Source organism: Plodia interpunctella, chromosome Z, assembly GCF_027563975.2.
Source record: "Plodia interpunctella isolate USDA-ARS_2022_Savannah chromosome Z, ilPloInte3.2, whole genome shotgun sequence".
NCBI lineage: Eukaryota > Metazoa > Arthropoda > Insecta > Lepidoptera > Pyralidae > Plodia > Plodia interpunctella.
In genome coordinates, this window is record NC_071324.2 from 9,092,221 (window position 1) to 9,114,789 (window position 22,569).

The 22,569-nt window shown below is 33.3% G+C and overlaps 1 protein-coding gene across 3 annotated transcripts in view; it reads right to left on the reverse strand.

The window, feature by feature from the left end:
* LOC128683049 (homeobox protein araucan-like) overlaps window positions 1–22,569 on the reverse strand; it is an 88,643-nt gene that overhangs the window by 44,517 nt on the left and 21,557 nt on the right. The window contains exon 1 of one of the 3 annotated variants that reach the window (XM_053768244.2): window positions 9,712–10,001. The exons of the other annotated variants lie outside the window; for them this stretch is intronic. Within the exon in view, the coding sequence (XP_053624219.1) occupies window positions 9,712–9,771 (60 nt within the window). The 5' untranslated portion in view covers window positions 9,772–10,001. Of the gene's footprint in view, window positions 1–9,711; window positions 10,002–22,569 lie in introns of those variants that run through there. 3 annotated transcript variants of the gene reach the window in all.

A 22,569-nucleotide genomic window follows, 5' to 3' on the forward strand; every position in this document is an offset into this window, starting at 1 on the left:
GAGGCTTCATAAAGTCGAGCGTATGGTACCTTAGGAAATGTTAAACATCATTAACAATACTAGCCATTATGCGGTGAATATCTTGGTTCATAAAGTAAAATTGAAATGAGGTGTGTGCGTGACGAAAATGGTCACGAAAAACGAGTTGGCGTGGTGCTTGGTGATCACAACATGACACACGACGAGGAAATAGCGAAGCGCATTAGTGATGAGTTGCGGTTCGGCACTTCGATCCATCGGCCTATCGATAAATTTCAGCCGCAATCGCTGCAACTATTAATGGTTATTTAACGCGCTTCGGTTTAACTATTGTCAGGCGGTTTGCACCGATAATTCCAATGAATTCCCAACAGTTCATACCGAGCCGGTATTTCATTATGCGGCTCTTGAATGTGAGCGCTGCAAACTCTCATAGTGGCTGTCCATTTGACAGCGGCGTAACAATAATTCTGTAATATAACAATCGACGTGCAAAATTATGCTAAAATAACGTATACTTTTATACGAGTAATAAACTGAGCGAGCAAAAAGTGACACCTGATATTGCATTAATTAGTCGTCGGAATACGATGACAAAGTCACGATAACGATTATGAAAATGAATATATCAAGCCGTCTCGGAGCGGTGCCGTAGTCTCACGCCGCCGTTGTCGATTTAAAAATTACAGAAACAAAAAAGCATCACTCACACGTATATGAAGTCGCGAGTAGTCGTGCGTGCCATACATCGCTAACAAATCACGTCTAATCGCTCGCAACCAACACAATATAAGCAAACGCGAAAGAGCAATCGGCCGCGAAGAGCAATTTGAGACTCATGTTCCATCTTAAATTATCGACAAGTTTAATAACAAGCGTAAAGGCAACGGCAATTATTGCTGCAAATTAATTATCAGGTGGCACCGTGTGAAAAAAAAAACAGAAAAAAGTAATGTCGATGCTGAAATGCCGCGTACTACTTACATAGGGTGCTAGGCTTAAATTTATAAGCGACCGGAGTATGGAGCGGTGCCGGCGGCTGTTTGGAGTTTGGGTATAAATAACATTTAGCGGGCGGGGCGAAGCGCGGATTATGAGGTCGGAGGACTCAATTAAACTGTGCTACCGGTCCCGGCTTTTATTGTGGACTTTTCCCGTGACCTCCCGCCGGATTCCCAAATAAATGGGCCCACTTTAGGCGCAACGTTGCGTTCGCGCGGGACTCGGACAAATTAACGATAATGATTGTGCCGCAATGAGAGTGCCAGTTATTGTGTATTACGCGCATAGATTTCATGCTGTCGTTTCACTACTTTATTTAGTTCGTAAATGTAGATAAATAATAATTAATAATGCTGTTATTACACAACATAAATATCATAATAATAAATATAAATATATTAGAACAAATCACACAGATTGAACTAGCCCCAAAGTAAGTTCGAGACTTGTGTTATGGGATGATACTAACTCAACTCAAATATAAATTCACAACATAAGAATCCTATGGATAATATTCCATTAGGATTAAAAATTAAATGTACATTATAATATTGTTTTTTTTTTGTCTCAAATAACATAGGCGAAGTCGATTTAGTTCAGGAGCTAAGTATTTGTGAAGAAGCAACTTGTATATTTATTTTTGTGACAATTTCCTATATTGTACAGCATTTATCTTTCGACTATTATCATGTCTGATATGTGAATAACTGAATTGTTTAATATTAGTTACACAACATGATTGTATATTCAAGAGCTGGTGAGAAATTATCGGGCGTATAGCAAAAACTATAAGTATAGTGGTGCAAATTCTTCGCTTCACTTACGACGATCATTATATTTTACATAATTACTAACAAATTTTAGTGAAGTGTTTGTTTTACACGTTGTTCCTATTTATTAATAACACGTAGAAAAGATATTCAGCTTTTTGCAATTTCACATCATATAGATACCTAGGTTCTAAGTGATTGTCATTAGTTTCATTCAAAATTCATATATATCTATAGATAAAGATCCAAGACCAGGGTCAATCAGAAAAATGATCATTTTCCATGACTGGGTATCGAACCCGAGACCTCTCGGTTCAGAGGCAAGCACTTTTCCACTGTGCCACCGAGGTCGTCCAGGCATATACTCGTAAAGCACACAATCAATTAATTATTTTTATAACAATACTTTTAAATTATAATTGTTTTTACATTCTTCAAAACGGTATAAGTTAAATTTATTATTTAAATTGAGCTAACTATGTAACTTAGTCTAATGATCCTTCATTAGACTAAGTTACATAGTTATATATATGGACAAAAGTTTAATAAAAAAATTGATCAAGCGCGAGTCGGACTCACCCATGAAAGGTCCAGTGGTAGCAAGTATTTTAATATAAAAAAAATAAATTTGTTTTTTTAGTTTTTTTATAGAAGACAAAGCTATATTTGTAATTTTGGAAAATGTGAAGAAAATTTTGCAATCTCAAAACCTACCGGCTGTGTCTCGTTCAAACCAATTTTCGTGGAAAGTTTTTATTGAGATCTATATTTATTATAATGTAGATCTCGAAAGAATATTAATTCTTTTTATATTTTTCACGTTATCACTTTAGAAGTTAGAGGAGGGAGACAGGCATCACCGTAGTCATCAAGTGGTGAGAAGCTATTTTGGAAACGTCCGTCATTGAAATAATGAACTATAAGAAAAAGGGTTTTAGGAACCTCATCAGTGTCATATTTAAAGACTTATCTGCAGATACTCTGAAGGATGTTCTTATCCTTATATCTAATAAAACAAAGCCCTTTATCGCGTCTGTCTGTTTCTTGTGATTTATAGAGGTTGACAGACAGATATATCACGAATTTAAAAAGTTATTTTGTTACGGAACCCTAAAATGCAACAACCAAACGTAACATCAAGCATCATTGTCGAGACTAAGCCAATTATGAGCGTTAAATTAATGTAATTAGCTGTTAAATTCATTAGACATTGCAGATGTTTGACTTTTTCAAGCGTTATCGCTCATAGTTCTTTGGCATTTATTTTTGCGCCACGTCTGTGAAGTCACGCGCATCAAAGACCCTTTCTAGTCGCCGGAGGGAGTAGTTTCTTGTCCACTGGACCTCAATTGTTCGACCTCAACTATGCTGTAAATAGAGTACCGATTCCACCTCCAATTAAAAACTTGGTTACACATTAGAAATTCAAAAACATCTTTCTTATCCAATTTTGATCACCGTGTCGTAAAATCTTATTTTTTTTTATTTAATCGATCATTGTTATCATTACAAGACTAGCAAAGTGTTTCACTAATTCTTACTAAACTGAATAAATAATACAATTGAGGGTTGGATACATTAAATGAAAATTAAAATAAGACCAAAATTACAAAAAAACCTTCTCAAACGCGCCGCACCGAGGCAACGTGCCGAGAATGCTGGCAGCATTTCCTCGCCAGACTTATACGCTAAGTAAAAAAAATACTTGATATTAATCTTCTTTGGTCTAATCTCGAAACTGGTACCAGCTAATTACGTAGGATGCCAATGTTTGGCTGTACCGCTTCTGTTTGGCTCTGGCAGACGTGGATAACCCAAGAAATGCTGGCTCGATGTAGTCAATAACTATTTGCGTGCCAGAACTAAGAATGCAGAAGACATTGTGAAAACCGAGAAAACACTAAGTTGAAAGAGAGAGATGTCTAATCTCAAAGGTCAATTGTAATCAGTCAAGTGTACCAGATAAATTCCATAAAATAAGTTTAATGGGAAATTATTAAGTCGGGTCGAATCTTACAGGTTCAGTGGGGACTCCACCATTTGCGAAAAATGCAAAATATTACTGGCTTTGTAAGCAGGTATAAACTGTTGTTTGTTTGACTTCTACGTGGCCGTATCAAAAACGCATTAAAAGCTCTCGCCCACTCAAATGCTCGATTGCATTGAGTCAATTAATCGTAAAATTGTTACGGAATTGCCGCGTTCTGGACGCCATTGTGTTCCCGAGCTGATGTGAATGAAATATTTTGTTTTGTACACCAAGTCTAAATGACCTAACGATTCCGTTTAGAGTATGAATATTTTTCAGATGTTGTCCGTAAAACTGGTACTAGGTATTATTTCAATGTTAGTAAATAATTAAAAAGATTTTTCTCCCAGATTCTTTTTATTACGTTCCTGTTTGGTGAGAAACGTAAAATGTGTATGTACCTATCAAATTTTATTTTGAGCGAATACTTTTCAAGGCTTAACCTTATCATGTTCAAAAATTTTATGTTTCGAGGAAATGCGAGTATTTGCGCCTGCGTAATATTTTGATTAACACCCGTATCAAGCATCATATGCGTCAAGATAAAAATAATCATCCGTTGATTAGTTAAAAAGACAATAGTCCAACATTTGTATTATTTAATTAGAATCATTATATCGTGTTATTTCATACGTCAGTAGCGGCCCGTCTTGACTTCACTCGGGTAAAAACTATAAATTACACACCTAATCCTTTCTCAGGAATCATACTATCTATTGGTGAAAACCGCATGAAAATCCGTGCAGTACTTTTTGTGTTTATCACGAAGAGACAGTTAGACGCGGCAGAGAACTTTGTTTTAAAATAAGTAATGATTACTTGGGGTAATTAATAGTGAATCATCAAATAACATAAACAATTATGGACAGTCATAGTTAAAGTACTACTTTATTCCCAACTATCCATAATCAGTCGCATTATTTACAATAGTATTAGGTTAAATTGAAAAACTGAGTTTGTTTCATGCTCTATGTGTAACGTGTTGTCCGCATTCTGACAAAACGACGCGGTGCGACGCGATACTGAATTACCAAATGACTCGTATGAACGTATGCCTGTTCTATAAAGTCGCTTTAACAATCTACAACGCGACTATTGCCGTATCGCGTCGCATCGCATCGCGTAGCATCGCATCGCGTCGCGAACTTTAAATAAAATAAATTCATATATCCGACGTATATATATATATATATGTGAGGTTTGTATAAATAAAAAAATAAGATTTTAAAAGGCTTGCCAACATTGCTTTGGTTTACACACAAAATTTTATAGATGCTGTCTGTTTTTTTGTGCAATAAAAGGGGTCAAATCTACCTGACTGTGATCTGATTTCATAGATACGGAGGCGCCAACTTTTTTTTAGCATTGGGACCTTTTTTGACTGTAAATGGGTCTATGAAGATTTATTATGGACAAATACAGAGTAGCGACAATGCATCTATAGCCGCTGTTTTCCTAGGTAGAAATCAAATTTATATATGTTCAAAAGTCTAAAAGTCCTCATAGGATTTTAGAAAAAACCTTATAAATTTAGAGGAAGCTTACTACTACTTACATCTGTTACATAATATGTGTAGGTATAATTTGACACTAAATGAACCAATGAAATTGAATCCAATTCATACAAAAATGTTATCCAACCACACAGCGCAGGTCGTAGTTTATCGATCGTTGTAATTATTTTTAATAGGTAAATACTTTTTATTTGTATGCATAGTAGCGCCATCTACTTTATAAAGCGCCATTGACTACCTATCAGACTTTTTTAACAAATCCGTACTTAATGAATGAAAGAAGTCCAAGGTATATTTCATAACCATTGGCCCAGCTGTTTTAGCGTCAACAAGTAGGTAACAAACATACTAACAAACTTTCGCCTTTATAATATTCTATAATTAAAAAAAAAGTAAATACCATATTGTTTTGCAAGCTTTACCAAATTTCATCAAAACCCATCTAGTAGATTTAGCGTTCTTTACAAACTTTCACGTTTAAAATATACTTAACTATAGCAGTTGCGGCTAAAAATAACCTGTCACTCTCCAATCTGTCAGCTATCTCCACAATTAATTGCTCCGTTTCTAAATGAAAAAAGGACAAACAAACAAACAAACACACAAACGATAATAAGTATACTTAGTATAATTTTCATCAATTACCTAACGTATTTATTCGTAAAGTATATACAAAAGTTAACATTATTTCTACTAATAAAATATGTAAGTATGTTACTGGTTTATATGACCACGATGATAGTGCCGTGTGGTGCCGTCCTAGAATTGGACCACTCGTATCCACCCTTGGATGTCGTACGAGGCAACTTCAGAGGGACACATAGCTTTGGCAACTGATAGGTAACAATAACATTCCCGTGGATTTGGCATCAGACAGGCGATCGGTTATATAATCACAGCTGAGACTTCAACATTTTAAGATTCATTTTTATAATCCCAAACTTCGCTTGGTCATAACTCCGAAGAATACGCAAAAATAATAGAGACAAAGGTTTTCACTCCATTAAATATAAAAAAATATAATTATATAATTAACCTATGGGTCTGATACTGAGCTTGCAGTATGTTATAAAGTGGGTGAAGCGGTGCTGGTGAATTTTCTATTAATTAGTTCTGATATAACTAGTAAATAATTATTAGGTACTACTATTTCTAGTACTACTACATTTATATAAAACCTCTACTAAATTTTATATAACTGCCACAATATAAATAAAAGTAAACACTTCTCTCGTTGACAGTACAGCCGCCATCTTCCCGGCATTCAAATGAAGCCCTTGATTTTTATTCGACGACTCCAAGCCCCGTGTGGTCGACGCAAAAGCACTTTTTACACACATTTTTCCGAGATTTCGCAGTTACGGCCAATACAATAGTAAATTCTAAAGGAAATTTATTGATCTTTGCATTTAATGTTTATATAAGCTGTTAAAACAGCGTTATGCTAACTTGTTGTTCTGTCTACCTGAAACCAAAGTTAAACCTATCAGAGTTGAAATTTTTAATATTGCTTCAATTTACATGAAAATCAAGATCAGCTCCCAACAAGGAAACTCCGCAACGGTTTCGACTTGGCATGATTTTTTTTATACACGTTGAATGTGGCAAGATCTCCTTGACGGCAATAAAAACTCGTGGTAAAAATGATGTTTTTGTAAAATCATCATTTTGATTTACATATAAGATTAACATGAATTTGCAGCAATTTAAAATATAGGTAGGTATGTAATATAACATTCTGGAAAAGGTTGACATAAATACATTATAATAATTCATAATAAAGAAAGAAATTCTCTGTCAAGACGTTTTTTGAAGACTGAAACAATTTCCCTTTGGTATTGACTATGGAATTGATATTTAGATTTGGTTTACTAGACTATTTTAAAGAAATGATGTTTTTACCGAATTCACAAGTAAATATACTTACTTAGTTATGTTTTACGAAACCATTATTTTACCAAAGATCTCAACAATCCCCTGATAAATTTCCAAGTATCGCTATTCTCGTTATTAATTGTTTAGCACAAACATTAACTGGTAAGTGCCTAGTTAGGCGCTGGGCAGGTTAGTAAGCCGTTTAGTACAGAATTAAATGCCCGCCTGAGCTTGATAAATTCTCAACTTGGATATCGGAATGTAGTATATTTACGATCAAGTATCTATAACGTTTATGTCATTATGTTAAGCACTTTTCAATGTCAGTGTATTTTTATGTGATATTTCGATAGAATTAAAGTAGCGAAATGAACTAACCGGGATTTTGTTTATTAGCAACATAGAATGGAATGGAATATTGAATTATCTGAATAAAGTAAGTAAGTACCTATTCATTACGTCAATTAAAATGGATAAGTAGGTATCTACTTCATAAATTAATATAAGAAAAAAATCAAAGAAAACAATTTTTGTGTCTCTAATTAAAGTAAAATTCTAGCGATTTGTTCTGTTTACTATTGAAACTTGCGACTGAAGGATATATTTTTGTCTCAACACTTTTCGGTATCTTTTTGATCATTTCTAAGTTGAACATTTTCTACAGAAAACAGCTGTAAATGATGCCAATAAGAACTTGCGTTTGATATAGGTTGAACTAATTAATTATAAGTATATAGTATAGACTAATAGAAGTTCATTATAAGTATATAAAGTATAGACAGTTAACAAAATACAGAAACTACAGCATTTGGGTCTTCAGTTTTTGTTTGTAAAGAAATATTATTTGAAAATCGATTTCAATAACAACTACTTACTTATATAATGTTTTAATGAGAATCTAATAAGAATAATGTATTTTAAAACCTATATTAATTGTTATTATACAATGTAACAGTAGCTACTTAGGGGTAGAAAATTTATTCTCATTAGATTTGTCTAAACAATCAGACCTAAAGGACATAATTATTAGTAAGTATATGATGTAGCAAATGGATTACGTTGATTTTTTATACAACTGATCTAAACAATAAATTATTATTATGAAAATAGTAAACTATAATAGAAATTTATATATTGTAATAATAAAAATAACTATATAATATTAGGCACTTAAGTATACTATTTTTATGTATATTTTATGCAATTTAATTATTATACGGAATTAAATCTTGCAATGTATATAACATTGCAAGATTTAATTCCGTTTTATATTATTGTTTAATCAAACAATAATATAAATATTTTAGTAAAGGTTTTATTATTTGTGCTAAATTAATATAAATGTCATATTTTAGCCTAAATACTAAATGGAATATACAATATTCGGCAATAGTTCATCAGTTTCTTCTAGATATAAGTTATTTTAATTAAAAACCAATGAACTCTTGATTAATCATGTACCTATAAGTTAACTAAACTTATTTCAACGACTAGCATCAAATTAAGTATCAATGGTAATATGCCAATCTTTCTTACCATACACATAAAAAAGGGAGACAATAGAGAAAAAAACAATAATGACACTTTGTTAAGTAAACATTTAAATATTCGGCTTGCGAAATGAGTGATTTCCTCCAATTGTTTTTAAATTATTCTACCTATACTTAAAAAATATGAAACCAACATATTTTTTTATCATTTTTAGTTACCTTCGTTAAGAAAATATTAAACAGTAGTTATATAATATCAAAACTAATATTAACAGGTACTTGTAGGTTCTACAACAATATTAATATTAGATGACTAGTAACCATACGTGAGTCGGTATATTAGTAAATTTATGTATAGCAAATATTATACCTAGCCTAAAAAATAAATAATGTTTGACTGTGTTTACCAAGTTCATAAATCGAATTCCAAATATAAGTGAATGATTCAACACGCATACTAGGTAGGTATATCAATACTGAGACAGAAGAAAATCATATACAATTACAGTAACCGAATTATTTACTCTCCTAATTGCAGTAAACTTTTTAATAAGTAACAATATAATATAACTATATAATTTTAATTTTACTTAAACTAAGTATATTAATATTTTGATAATAAAAATTAGATCATTTACTTACTTCCAACCGTCAAATAATTTAGGCCTACATTTTTTTTTTCTAAATTATATCGTCATTTTTGTATAAAATAACTAACAACTTATTAAATTATTTCTGTACTTTGAATCAATAAATTTATACATAAAAAACTAAAACAATACTTACACACTTTCTATAACTATATTAATGCTATCTATGCGATGCGATGATATTACTACTTTGTCGAGTTATGTAAGTTACGTTAATTTAACAATATCGCACGTTGCCTTATTTACATGGTCATTACTAAAGCAAGTATGTTTTAAAATTAAGTGTGGTCAGCTGAAAGAGAAGTCGGTACTTATTTAAGTTCTATTATGTCATCTACTCTATTAAAGCATAATCATAAAGAAAAACATTAATATTAGAATGTTGTTCAAAGTTGGACTAACCTGCGAGGCGGGCGGGTACGAATAGCCAAATTGCGCATACGCTGCCATCGGGACGATCATATGGGCGGCTTCACACTAAACACTGTCTCTCAAAGTCTAAACGTAGGACGTATTTAGTTTCCTAATACTAAATTAAGTTAAGGTATCACAGATGATTTGCGCGGCGGCAAAGCGACGCGCGGCCATCACGGGCGTCAGCGGGTTGCGCGCGCGCTTCTCATACCGAACCTGGTTCCAACAGGGATGTACCAAGTTCACGCGATCGAGTCTCGACACCGACTAGCGCGCGGACCGGCTCACACGCCCCTCCGCCGTAGGCCAGCGCCAAATTAGCTCCGCCTTTTGGGCGGAGTCTCACGATACGCGCCAATAAACGCAACAATTTTCTGTCCTTTTCGAAAGATGCAGCGCATCGAGTCAGTTCTATTGGATAAAATCATCCCCACTTTTACTTAGCCCCACCCACTATAATGACCGCGCCTTTCACCGGGTGGGGCGCAAGAAAAAAGCGGCAGACTCGCCCTGGTCGGATCATGTTTATGACTTTCCGCCGAGTCCAGCCCTGTACCGAGCACAGAGCCGTGGTGGCAAAAAATGGTCGCCGAAGACAAGTTGTTTCACCTCGTCAGATTTACGAACATTGCAATACAGAGTTAAGAGCTGATTTTTTTGTACTAGGCTGAAGTAGGTACATACATATGCGAAACCAGTTTGTGATTTATTGAAGAATTGTTTAGGGCAAGGAATGAGACTGATACGTAGGTACCTATTTATTTACATTTTTGAATCCTACCTAATTAAAAATAAATCGTATCATGTAGCTATTAGATAGATTACAAAAACTATACATAAGTATAACTTTTTCTAGGAAAAACAATACTCTATTTAATAAGAGAGAAGCTACTGTTTTATACTTCGTCTATACGTAGGTATAGATAAAAAGAATTATTATTTTTTAAAAATAATACAATAAATATACTTCGTTCTGTATTTAGTGAAGAATTTGCGTATTTATTAAAAAGCAAGACGGCAAAATGACGAACTTAGTAAAGTAGCTAAAACACCCCAATTTCAGACAATGTTTGCACAAAAGTTGAATAGATGGCGCTGCCTTCGTGGAAATCTCTCAGCGGTTTGCGCTTTGTGTGCGCGATTGTACTTCCAAGTAAAAATGTATGATGAATTAAATACATGCAAAATTAGAGTATTTTGGTATGAGTATAGTTTTATTAACAGTTTAAATTTAAAATATACCTAATTTCATAGATTTTACACAATTTGTCAAGCGAATTAAATCACTTTACCTATTTATTCTATTAAACAATGCCAAGATAGGTAGGTATATTACTTTTTTTTAATCAAATAGCTTACTAAGTGCTGCACTGTTTCTTATTGCTCTAATTTTTACTCAAGATGTGTAGGTACAAGGTATCTTTATACTTAGGTATACTTTGTTATAGACCAACATGACTAACCTACCTCTTCACATTTTATTATTATTTTAATCATACTAGTTATAGCGTCAGCAATCACATCCGAAGGTTTTTACTTACCCAGTAAATAGATAGGTATATACAGTATATACGTAATATACACCTATTTACAAAAATATAATTCTTGTCTTTTTCACCATACCTACCTATTTATTATTTTACGTACTAAATGTTTATTTTTTTTTATTTTAATGACATCAATAATTCATTAAACTGGCTTCAGGAAGATTTTTAAAATTTACTGCTTATTATGTTCTTCTAGTCAATAGACCGATGAGTAATTAATTTAAGTTTTTATATAATTTATTCCCGTTTAAAATTACTTGTGTACATGCAATATTATTTAAAAAACTTGGTACATGCAATATAAAACAATTTACGCTGTCCTCTATATTTCATCCCAGCCGTGCGTGACCTAATGACGTCTCGACAACACTTATTATGTTCCACTTCTATATAGAATACGTTTAGCTAATTTTACACAGCATAAACATGAAACTGTACATAATCACACTTAATTTAGGTAGGTTTCACTGAATGTAACCATCATAAAAAATAAAAATGAATTTTATAAAACAGGGTTTCATAATATATTACTGCCGTCGTCATACGAAAAAAAAGACGCATGTGACTTTTTTTAAATATATTCGAGCCCGTCCCAGCTTCGCTCGGGTAATACAACAGTAAAACTTTCACAGAAATCACCCTATAGATTTAATCAGATTTACTTCAAAATAATTGAAGTTCAGGATTCGAACCATCATATCTTTAGTTGACGAAATTTTGAATGGGATTATTCGATATGTCTTTTCACCCTCATTTAACTATAGCCTAAAGGTCAAATTTTAAAAAATCCTGAAATATGGGTTGCATTATTTTTGTTGCATAGCATTTGTGGCAAGTTTCAAATAGATCAGTAAAGATTTTCGTTATTTTTCATACAAACTTTACCCCAAATTTTTACCCTTTTAGGGGTCGAATTTTGAAAATTCTTTTCTTATCTGAGCATTACGTAATAACCTAAAGCTACTGCCCAAATTTCGCGTTTATAGCATCTATGGTTTAGCTTGGGACTTGATTAGTAAAAAACGCTTGCTCTTTTATATAATAGATTGGACGATTTTGATCAGGCACCTATTTTACTCAATATAGAAAAAAGAATTTGCGTTTTTTTTAATGACGGTAAAATATTTCGGCCACTACACCACTAAATTTATATTTAAAGTAGCTTTTATCCGCGGCTTCGCCAGTGTAAATTTTCCACGAGAAAAGTTATTTTTCCGGAATGAAACTACACGTAATGTAAAATTTTAAGAAGATTGGTAAAGTAGATAGAGCTTGAAGGGGTAACAAACAAAATTACTTTCTCATTTGTTAATATTAGATTAGAATAGTTAGAATTTTCGCCCGATTCATATTTAGGCTTTATACTCGTATGTTATCTAGTATACCATATTAAAAATACATTATGTGTTAAACTGCATATCCCTATACCTAGCACCAATCAACGCATCCTATCACAACTTCTAAACACATTTATAATGTGCAACATAGAGAATAAGTCATAACCGTTTAATCATACGGTTCATATTTTATTGAAAACCAAACAAGTCGGGCGCCAAGACATCTGTCATCGTTAATAACAAGCAATTTGAGCTAATTTTGCATTTTTCGAATATATATGCGCGACCGGGCGTCACTCGCGGGCGGAAGTTTTGTAAAAAGCGTCACTAAATAAACTATTGACATGTCAGTTTTTGCAGCAAGTAATTACTTGTAGGTGGGTGCTTGCCCGTGGGTCCGCGCGAAAATCAAACAACCAAATGAAAACGCGAAGAATTAATACCCATTGGACCTAAACATTCGACCCCACTAATATTATTTGGCTCCCGGGATGTAGACGTCCCAGCGAATACTTATTGCCCACAGGACTTTCTACATTTTACTTCGTCTACTTTATACTATTTTATAGTGCCCAATCGATCTTCTGATAATAACACGCCCAATGAAAAAGACTTTTCAAATTACTTCTCTCTGAAATGTTAAAGAATACCTCTACAACACAATGTTTAATTGTTCTCGTATTTTCTTAATTAACCAGTAATATTCATGAAATATATATTCAAAAAAAGGCACAAAGCATTGAATGTTTAAAGAGGTTGAGTAAAAATAAGTGAACACACAAAGCTTTTGGGTCGAATCTTGAGGGTTCAAATGTACTAGACCAATATGAGTGCAGTTTAGATATTTATGAACATGTGTACGTAATTAATTTTTACGACCGATCAGATAAAGGAGTCGGCGAGGGATACACGTCATTGTGTCTAAGAAAAGGTTAATTAGGGAGTTTTCACCGTTAAACCCGCGCCACAGGCGTACTTAGTAAGGTCTACTACTCTCTAGGTTCTACTTCACGACTGTGTTGTGTAACTGTTGTACCTACGTTTGGAGTTTTGTTTTTAACTTCAAACTGTTCATAAGTGTCATTGGCATTTTTAAACGCAACGCATATCTTTGGATGTGATTCGAATTAAGAGGGATTATTTTGGTAACTTTATTTAAAAGCATTATTCCTTACTTGTATTGTGATATTAAGAAAATTGATGGTATTATTTATGAACCTCGATTTTCCATGGATTATGTGCTTATTCATAGATAAATTTGTATTACGAATTCAATGCCAAAGTGTCTAATCCACCATAATAAGTAACAATTTATCAATTAAATTAAAGTTAGAAAAACAAGAAAAGTCGCTCACCGTCGCGCCGGGGATATGAATTAAGAGACGAGTTACAAGTTAAATCTTCTTATTAGAATAATCTTTGTCGCAATAAAATTTGATGCCATGTACGGACAGATACGAACTGGGTAATATTATGGAGGTTGTCGCTACAGAATGAAATGTTTCGCCGATTCTACTTTGAATGATGTGTCGTGTTACTTAATTCTTTAATTGCTTAGAGTAATAGTAATGAGATATAATGCAATTCCTTACATTGTTACCAGTAGGGCAGGTCATTATCATTATAGACGACCTCGGTGACGTAGTGGCAAAGTGCTTGCATCTGAGAGGTCCCGGGTTCGATCTCCGGTCGGGTCATGATGGAAAATGATCTTTGTCTGATTGGCCCGGGTCTTGGATGTTCATATTTTTTATATGTATATGTTATAAAATATGGGCTAGCTCAATCTGTGTGATATTATATTTATATATTTATATTATATTCACAGCCCTCTTATTTCCACTGCTGGGCCTAGGCCTCTCTCAATGTCAGGTACTTACGGATAATTTAATCATCTTTTTATACTTTAAAATATTTGATGTAAATTTTACAATGAAGTTTAATGAAGTGGTAATTTATTTTCATACTCTTCAAAACATCCCTTCATAATACCATATACCTTTGTATTATGAAAATATTTTGTAAAAACGTTGTTTTTACATAACATTCTTATGTACCCATACCTGCCTGTTACACAGACATGAATATTTAAATTTCATCTTTCCTCACATAATTTCGTAAGAGTCACTAATGTGTTTTTCGTGTACCGTGTAAAAATAGAGAAAATAAATATATTTTTTTTAAACTAAGCGAAAAGGAACTATGCATGTTGTACGTCAGCCGACAGATCAAAAGAAACACTTTTGACCTTCGACCTCGCCGTTGTCTTTATTGAGATGACTACAGGAGACTTCATGTTGTAACGTAAGACTCTGATGCTGTGGTGATGCAGTAGCTAAGACGCCCGCCTGTGAACCGAAAGATCCCTAGTTCTAATCCTACTCGTGCCACATGAATTTATATACCAATGTGACATATATATAGTAATTTTGATAGGCCACAACTAGTTTCCGGTGAAGGAAAACATCGTGAGGAAATCTGCACACTGGTTGACGTTGAATTTTACACCAGACTTAGCAATAACACATTCGAAACGAAAGAGAAGCACCTAAACCAAGTGAAAATTTAGATGTATCTGCAGTTTGTATTATGAGTACGAAAAATAAATGCACATTGGCGTTTGCATTCCACAAACATGTACAAATTCATGCACATTTGTGCATGAATTTCACGATTCAAGCCTGAAATCTAAAACCTCTTTAAGGCCAGAAATATATTATTATAAATCAAGGCAAAATTTTAAAACATTATATATCCTCCCATTTTTTATGATTATTGTTTTCAGTAAATTGACATTACTTAAAATATTCTACGATATGTGGAAACTTAGAAAGTACATCGACGATGTCATAATGAGATCAATTTATAGATTTCATCATATCTACTTATTCACTATAAATATTCCTGTGTTGATATCAGGTAGATATTAATTCTGCAATTTAGATACAAAAAATATATTTTTAATAATGCAATAAAAACATTTATTTATTTACACAACAATTTTATATAAAATTACACGTAAAAAAAACTAAAAGAAACAAACTAAAGATAAGGTTTAAAGCATACTGGAATCAATATAGATTTTTGGAAAAAGAAAGGGGAACTGGTACTAACAGGATAACAATTAAAAATGTAAATTTGTGTTCAATTTTTTTTTACAAAACCATTTGAAATTTATATCAGATTACGGTTAGGTAGAACCGGCTAATCACAAAGCTAATTTATATGCCTAATTAACTAGGCTTTGGCGACCTAATGAGCCACTGATAATCCAGCATGCGTGTATCTAACTAGATCTTCGCAACACGGCGCGATAGGACTCAACAATGAAGTTATTGCTTGAATCAGAGTTAATTATTACATAGTTTCATTACAAAATTGTAAGTTGGGGAAAGATATTTAAGACTGTGGTTAAAAACTTAAATAGCAAAAAGAAAAGTGGACCTTTGTTCATGATACCATTTTAATTTTAGAAGTCGGTTAAACTTCATGTGTATATATTTTAAATGATCATATTATAATGTGCGATTTTAACCTCCAAATACAACGTGGATTTCATTATTTGTTTAGTTTTGTTCAAATAATAAAAATAAAATAAGGAGAATATTGACGCGATATAAGGTGTAAAAATATCGCCAAAGAAAATTATGTCTTTTAAAAGAAAAATATAGCTAAGTAAACCCTCGGGGATTCACTGTAATAAATCATTACAAATTATAAATCACATGTTACAAACAATTTAAATACATAAGTTTGAAAATAGGTATGTTAAATCAATTAGTATTTACTTACTATTATAAGTTACCATTATGAATCAGTTCGAAGAACAGCTGCTGCCTCAGGATGGCAGAGACGCGGGTTTGATCCCAGCACTCAAATCATTTCATTTAATTAATTATTATAAGATATATACATGTCAAGCAATATTCATATCTAAAAGGTGCATACATTTTAAGTTATTATTAGTACTGCTATCAAAATAACCGAAATATCTCTTCACACCCTAAAAACGGGCGCAGAAACAAAAAAAAACTCGCATTAATTCGCATTAATTAAACCACCATAAAGGGAAAAAGTCCATAAACCAGCCTTCCCGCGGTGAAATTCGCATAGAAATTGTATCAAAATGTGTGAAAAAAACTCCCTTTTGGTTTCGACCGCTATACATATGTAAGGGGGTCCATGGAGTCGGTTGACTAAAGCATGTTTACCCGTTGATTAAACCAGGCATAGCCGCAATGCGCTTGCAACCAGTCAACATATTACCAGGGCTCGAATTCTGATTGTTTAGAGAATTTATTACCCTTGTGCCATGTACTGTTAATTGAATTCGGGCGAATAGGCACGGAGGCCCGAGCGCACGGGTATCTTACGTTTTTGATGCTGTAGATGGACCACAGCAAAGGGCTGTTTGGGTACTGAATTGGAATAATTGACTTTAATTTAAAATATGTTTTTGCATATATGAACTAACATCATGAGATTTTAAAGAATTTGTTTTTATATATGATAATTCTCAACACAACGTGTATTGTGTTAGTTTAATAAAAATAAAGTAGTACCTAATACAATTTACATTTTGATGTCATGTAATTGAAATTTTAGAGGTTTATTATTACGGTCGATTGACGTCAGACAGGCGACAGTTACAAGTTGTAACTTCACAGTCGAATCTTCAAATTTTTTATTTTATTTGCTTAAACATAAAACGTTAAAATTTGACTTGGCTTGTCACTCGGTTTCGTTGTAGCTCCATAAGGAAACGAAAACACGCGAGGATGAGAAAGGGAGTAAATTTCGCAGATATTATAGATATTCATCATTCGTAAGCATTACAATCCAATCTCTCTGTCAGTGATAATCTCTACCTACACAATCAAACATTGCAGTGCAGTCCCCTCGAACCCAAAATCGATCAAGTATTACGACGTGTAGGTATATGAAGTAGTACACGGGTACAATCAGCGACACATGCAGATTTTCCCATACTGCGACGTGTAAATGCATTCGTAGCCGCCCCAAGCTCTAACTCGAGATGCTGTAGGTGTCTTGAGTGTTATAGAGAGGTATATACAATCGACTTAAGTGTTAGGTATAGAATCGAACTTCCTTGAATTGTAACTCGGCTGTCAGAAATTTTTGCACCGTTTGAGTGGCAGCTAAATAAAAACTCGAACTCGCGCTGTAAGTTTCTCATTGGAAATGACTTAGCTTGACTTGACGTTAATATACCTAACTTCAATAAAGATACTATTAATAGGTAAGTCGGTGTATCTTTGTGTGTGTAGTGTGTGTTTATAAAACGAATTTCATTCTATTATTTTATTATGTTCTTATTATATTTAATTTAGTTTACTTTTTAACATACGTTAACAATATTTTAAGATTTGGTTTAGTTAAAGTAAATGAAGTATATTGCGATAAGTAAAGAATGAAAACATGTTCTGTTGTTATTCACTAATTTGATATCGACAGAACATTATTTAACTTTTTGTGTATAAAAAAGGGTGTTATAATATTTTTTCCTACAAAAAAAGCTACGATTTCCGTGGGCATAGAATAAGTAACCGTGTAGTAAGTTCATTTTCCATTCCCCAAGTTACAATAGTGAATTCCGTGCGGACGACGTCGCGGGCGAAAGGTCGTTAATGAAAAAGCAATTTATCTGTAGTCGATAAGAAAGGGAACAACTGTAAACACTTTAGACACGTGTATAGTCACAAGTGAGTAACACACTTCCGCTAGTATCCGGTACAATTTTTTTACGACACCACTCCAGTTGAGAACCTTTCGACAGATACTGTTTTAGTTTTTGCACATGTTTACGTTTATTTTATAAACGTGGCTCCCAGTCTAATATTTCATTGACTGCGTGACAGACTCCAACTGAAAGATATAGGTACCTTTTGCAGAATAAAAGCAGAATTTGATAGACTAATAAACTAACCGTATAGATACCTGCATGCAAGTTTCCTCAAGTAATGATCACGCCGAAAATAAATGGTCTCTGAAATCTTGTACGTGAGGCAGATTGGCATTTATAACTTCATGCTCCACGAGTAGAATTCGAACCTGGGTTCTTTGGATCACAGATCATACTTATAACTATAATGTTTTGAAAGCTTTTTAACAGTTATTTTCGTTTATACCTACTATACAAAAGCATTCTCATATTAACATAAAATATTCATAAAAACATTCGAAAATTTTATGCACCCAATTTGTAAAAGTATAATTGATATAGCCAAGTTTTTTTTTAGATCTTTTTGATTAATGATCTTAGCCTTGTGGCAACAATGAAAAAATTGTGTTTTGTTTTTGGATAATGAGCGTTAAGTTGATACATAATTAATAGGCTTGTTCCATAGATATAATCGATGGACTTGGTAAAATATTATTTAAAGATAACGTACTATTTATTTTTAAGTTAGTACAGTCAACAGCAAAGCCATACAAAATCATTGCAAATTGGCCGCTATTGCAATAGAAATAGCATAGAGTTAGTTCTATGCAATGTAACTTGAAGTGCGGTTGACTGTAAATATATGAGTCTGTGGTACCTATATATACCCAATAGGTAGGTACTTTTAGTCCATTATTTTTTTAATACAGTACATGTGGCGGCTCGGTTAATTTCTATCTTAAATAAAAAAAAAGAATATTATCGGTTCACCCGTAACTCCTGTCGTCGGAGTTTAAAAATAGATTTAACGTTGAATTGGAACGTTCCAAGATAGAAGTGATACCTAAAGATAACATATCGGTCTTATCACTTCGTATGTATATAGGTAGTAGTGTTATGTATGTAATACCCAGTTTATGTAGGTAAGTAAGCATTTATTTTATTTGACAAACTAAACATTAGGAGTATGTAATAGTTATCTTAAGTTACTCAAACCGTGGTCGTGTAATATTGATCTAAATGTCCCAGGTTCGAATACTACACGTACCATGAGTCTCTCTACCATTCCGACTCATGTATAGTAAGTTTTCATAGACCACAACCTGCTTCCGTTGAAAGAAAACATCGTGAGGAAACCTGCACACTGGTTGATTATAAACTTGTATGGGAAATGGAGAAGGTGATGGCAAACCACTTCATCAATAATGCCAAGAAAGTTGTTGTGTGTGTTTCATTCCACGTAATGATCGCGACCCTCAGCCATGAGGAAATACGACGAAAGTTACTGGAAAATAGTTTTAACTTTTTAATTTTGACCATGAAGCTTTCACTGGTTAAGTACTTTTTTATTACCGACTTGCACTTAGAACTTCTTAATTATATTTATTTAACTTCCAAAAAGGCCGAGCAGGCTCATTAACTCTTAAATACTTGTATTCTGCTATTCAAAGTAGCGATATTATATTATTAATCATAAAAACAAAACTCTTTTTTCGCTTTTTTATTTCCTTTTTATAAATAGGGATGTTAAATGGAATACATCATTTAATATCAAATGGTGTAAGGAGACATAATTTACAAGTAATCTGTAGCGCAAAGTTACATCCAAACGTAAATATACGTGGGCGAAGCTTAAAATCTCTCTGTTTGTCTATTACACTTTTATGGGACAATTTTGATGAAATTTTGTATAGATATTGTTAATGATGTGATGAGTTAAATACAAGATACTGCGGGTGCAGCTACGGGCAACACCTAGTTGTTATAACAAATGACATAATTACATTATAATGTGCAGTGGTAGTAATATATTTCTGTAGAAAAACATATAAATTCACTTGTTATTCTTTGTAGATGCACAGAGCCGTCTTAGGATCATTATGTAGTGTGGATATAAAGCAAGTTAGCATTCTAAGTAGACAAACAAGGTACCCAAGTAATCTACCCGTGTTTACATAGGCCGTGCTAAAGTTCACGCAGGTTCATTATGTGGAGATCCGACGTTGTTTGTCATCTACCTTACTTGGGAGTGATTTAATGAATTAAATGTGACTTTGTGGGCGTGTGGTTCCCGTCCAAAAATGGGACTATTGCAAATCATTCCTTGGATGTCGCACAATGCGACTACGGGATAAGCTTTAACAGCTAAATAGGAAACAAGCACATCTGAAGAAAGTGACGGCTGGCAGTAACATTACAGCAGAATTTTCCTTATGAAAACTTGGTCCTTCTGACTAGTCCGATCGGTCGGATGACGTATTTGTATTTTTACGTTGACCCCAGGCTTCGGGGCAACACAGCCGCAAATGACACTGAAGAGTGGGAGACTTTGAACCGTTACCCAAACGAAATATTGAAATACAAATCTGAATAGATCAAAACCTGTGACCGCGGAAAGTTAAAAATAATAAATAAAAAAATTGGAATATGTTAAATCAATTATTCACAAAACGTCATATGGCAGAGGAAGTTTAAAGCAGTCTGTCGAACAACCTCGACGGGGTCTTCAGGAACTTTCCGAGGAGCAGGGACGACTTGCTCTACGCTAATATATTCTATGTTTAGAATAAGATTATAATATTAAAGAGGCTTACTCGAGGTATTCCCGAGTCGCCCGAATGCGTCTATTTCTTGAATTATAATTGGAGATTACTTGACAGTTTATAATTTAGCAGATGGTGATTCATATTAATAAAGAAACTTATACACCGACCTGTTCATCATTTTGATGACAACGGATGTACAATGAAACCGAGTATTGCTTGTTTATTTATTTATATAAAGATTATTGCATATAAAATTAATATGTTGAAGTATAAGGATGAGTATATAGTGCTAAAAGCATTTGATTGTGTAACATTTAATCTTTTGGTCTATATACCTAGAGAAATGGAAGATTATATGGATTTCAAAAAAATTTATTAAATTTCCTACTAATATTATAAATGCCACAGTTTGTGAGGATGTGTTGTTACTCTTTCAAGCAAAATCTACTGGACCGATTGTCATGAAAATTGGTACACGAGTAGAATAGAAGCTGGAATAACCTAAGCGCAGCTAGTTTATTATAATAGTACCAACTCGTCCTATAACACAAGTCTCGAACATACTTTGGGGGCAATATGTGTGATTTTATTTTTATAATAAAATATTGTAACTTAAATAAAGAAATAAAAGAATTTCACATATTCGCGTCCTCCCAATTTCACATAAACTTTAGCTTACTTTAGTGAGGTTAATAGTAAATCAAGACGATCGTTGCTCCATGAAAGCCAGTTATATTGCGTTCGAGATGTAGATTAAACGTAACCGTAGCAATTAGTGTTACAACGTTAAACGATATCTGAACTGGAGGCATCCATTGCATTCGATTCTAGTAATTACTAACTAATTACAATTTATCGCAAGCAAACTGATTTCATTCTACTTTTTACAGGCTTGTTAATTATATTGATTGTTTCATGATTAGTTTAAAATACTTGGGTTGAAGTGAAAACGGGGGGGTTTTAAAATCGCTGTTAGAACAGAAATTAAATAATCTATTTTAATTTATATATTTGTTGATCATTGAAAAACAATTGTTTTTAGAGTTTTTGATTGATAACATTAATAACACTTTTTGTAAATATTGATTCTTACTCGTGTGTAATTTTTTTTATCCCATTGCCTGGAAAATATCTCGTATCACCTTCCAATACTCTACTTGTTTTATATATCTTCAATCCTTACATATTATAAAACAAACTGCTCTGCCACGTGTCTGTCTGTTCGCGATGAACTCAGAAACTACTGCACAGATATTGCGGTTATCGCAAATAGATATTGTGATTCCTGAGAAAGGTTTGGATGTATAGTTATGATTTTGTAGCGAAGCCGGGCGTCTAGTATTGTATAATTCTGTACAAAAAAAAGACTCATTTCCTAATACAACGACAATGTCCATGGCAGACCACAGATAAAATGTAAGTCTGATACTTAAAAGGCAATAACATTAAAGTCGATCTACATGGTCTACAAAACAAACAAGAACACACACACACACACACCTACATACATCGGA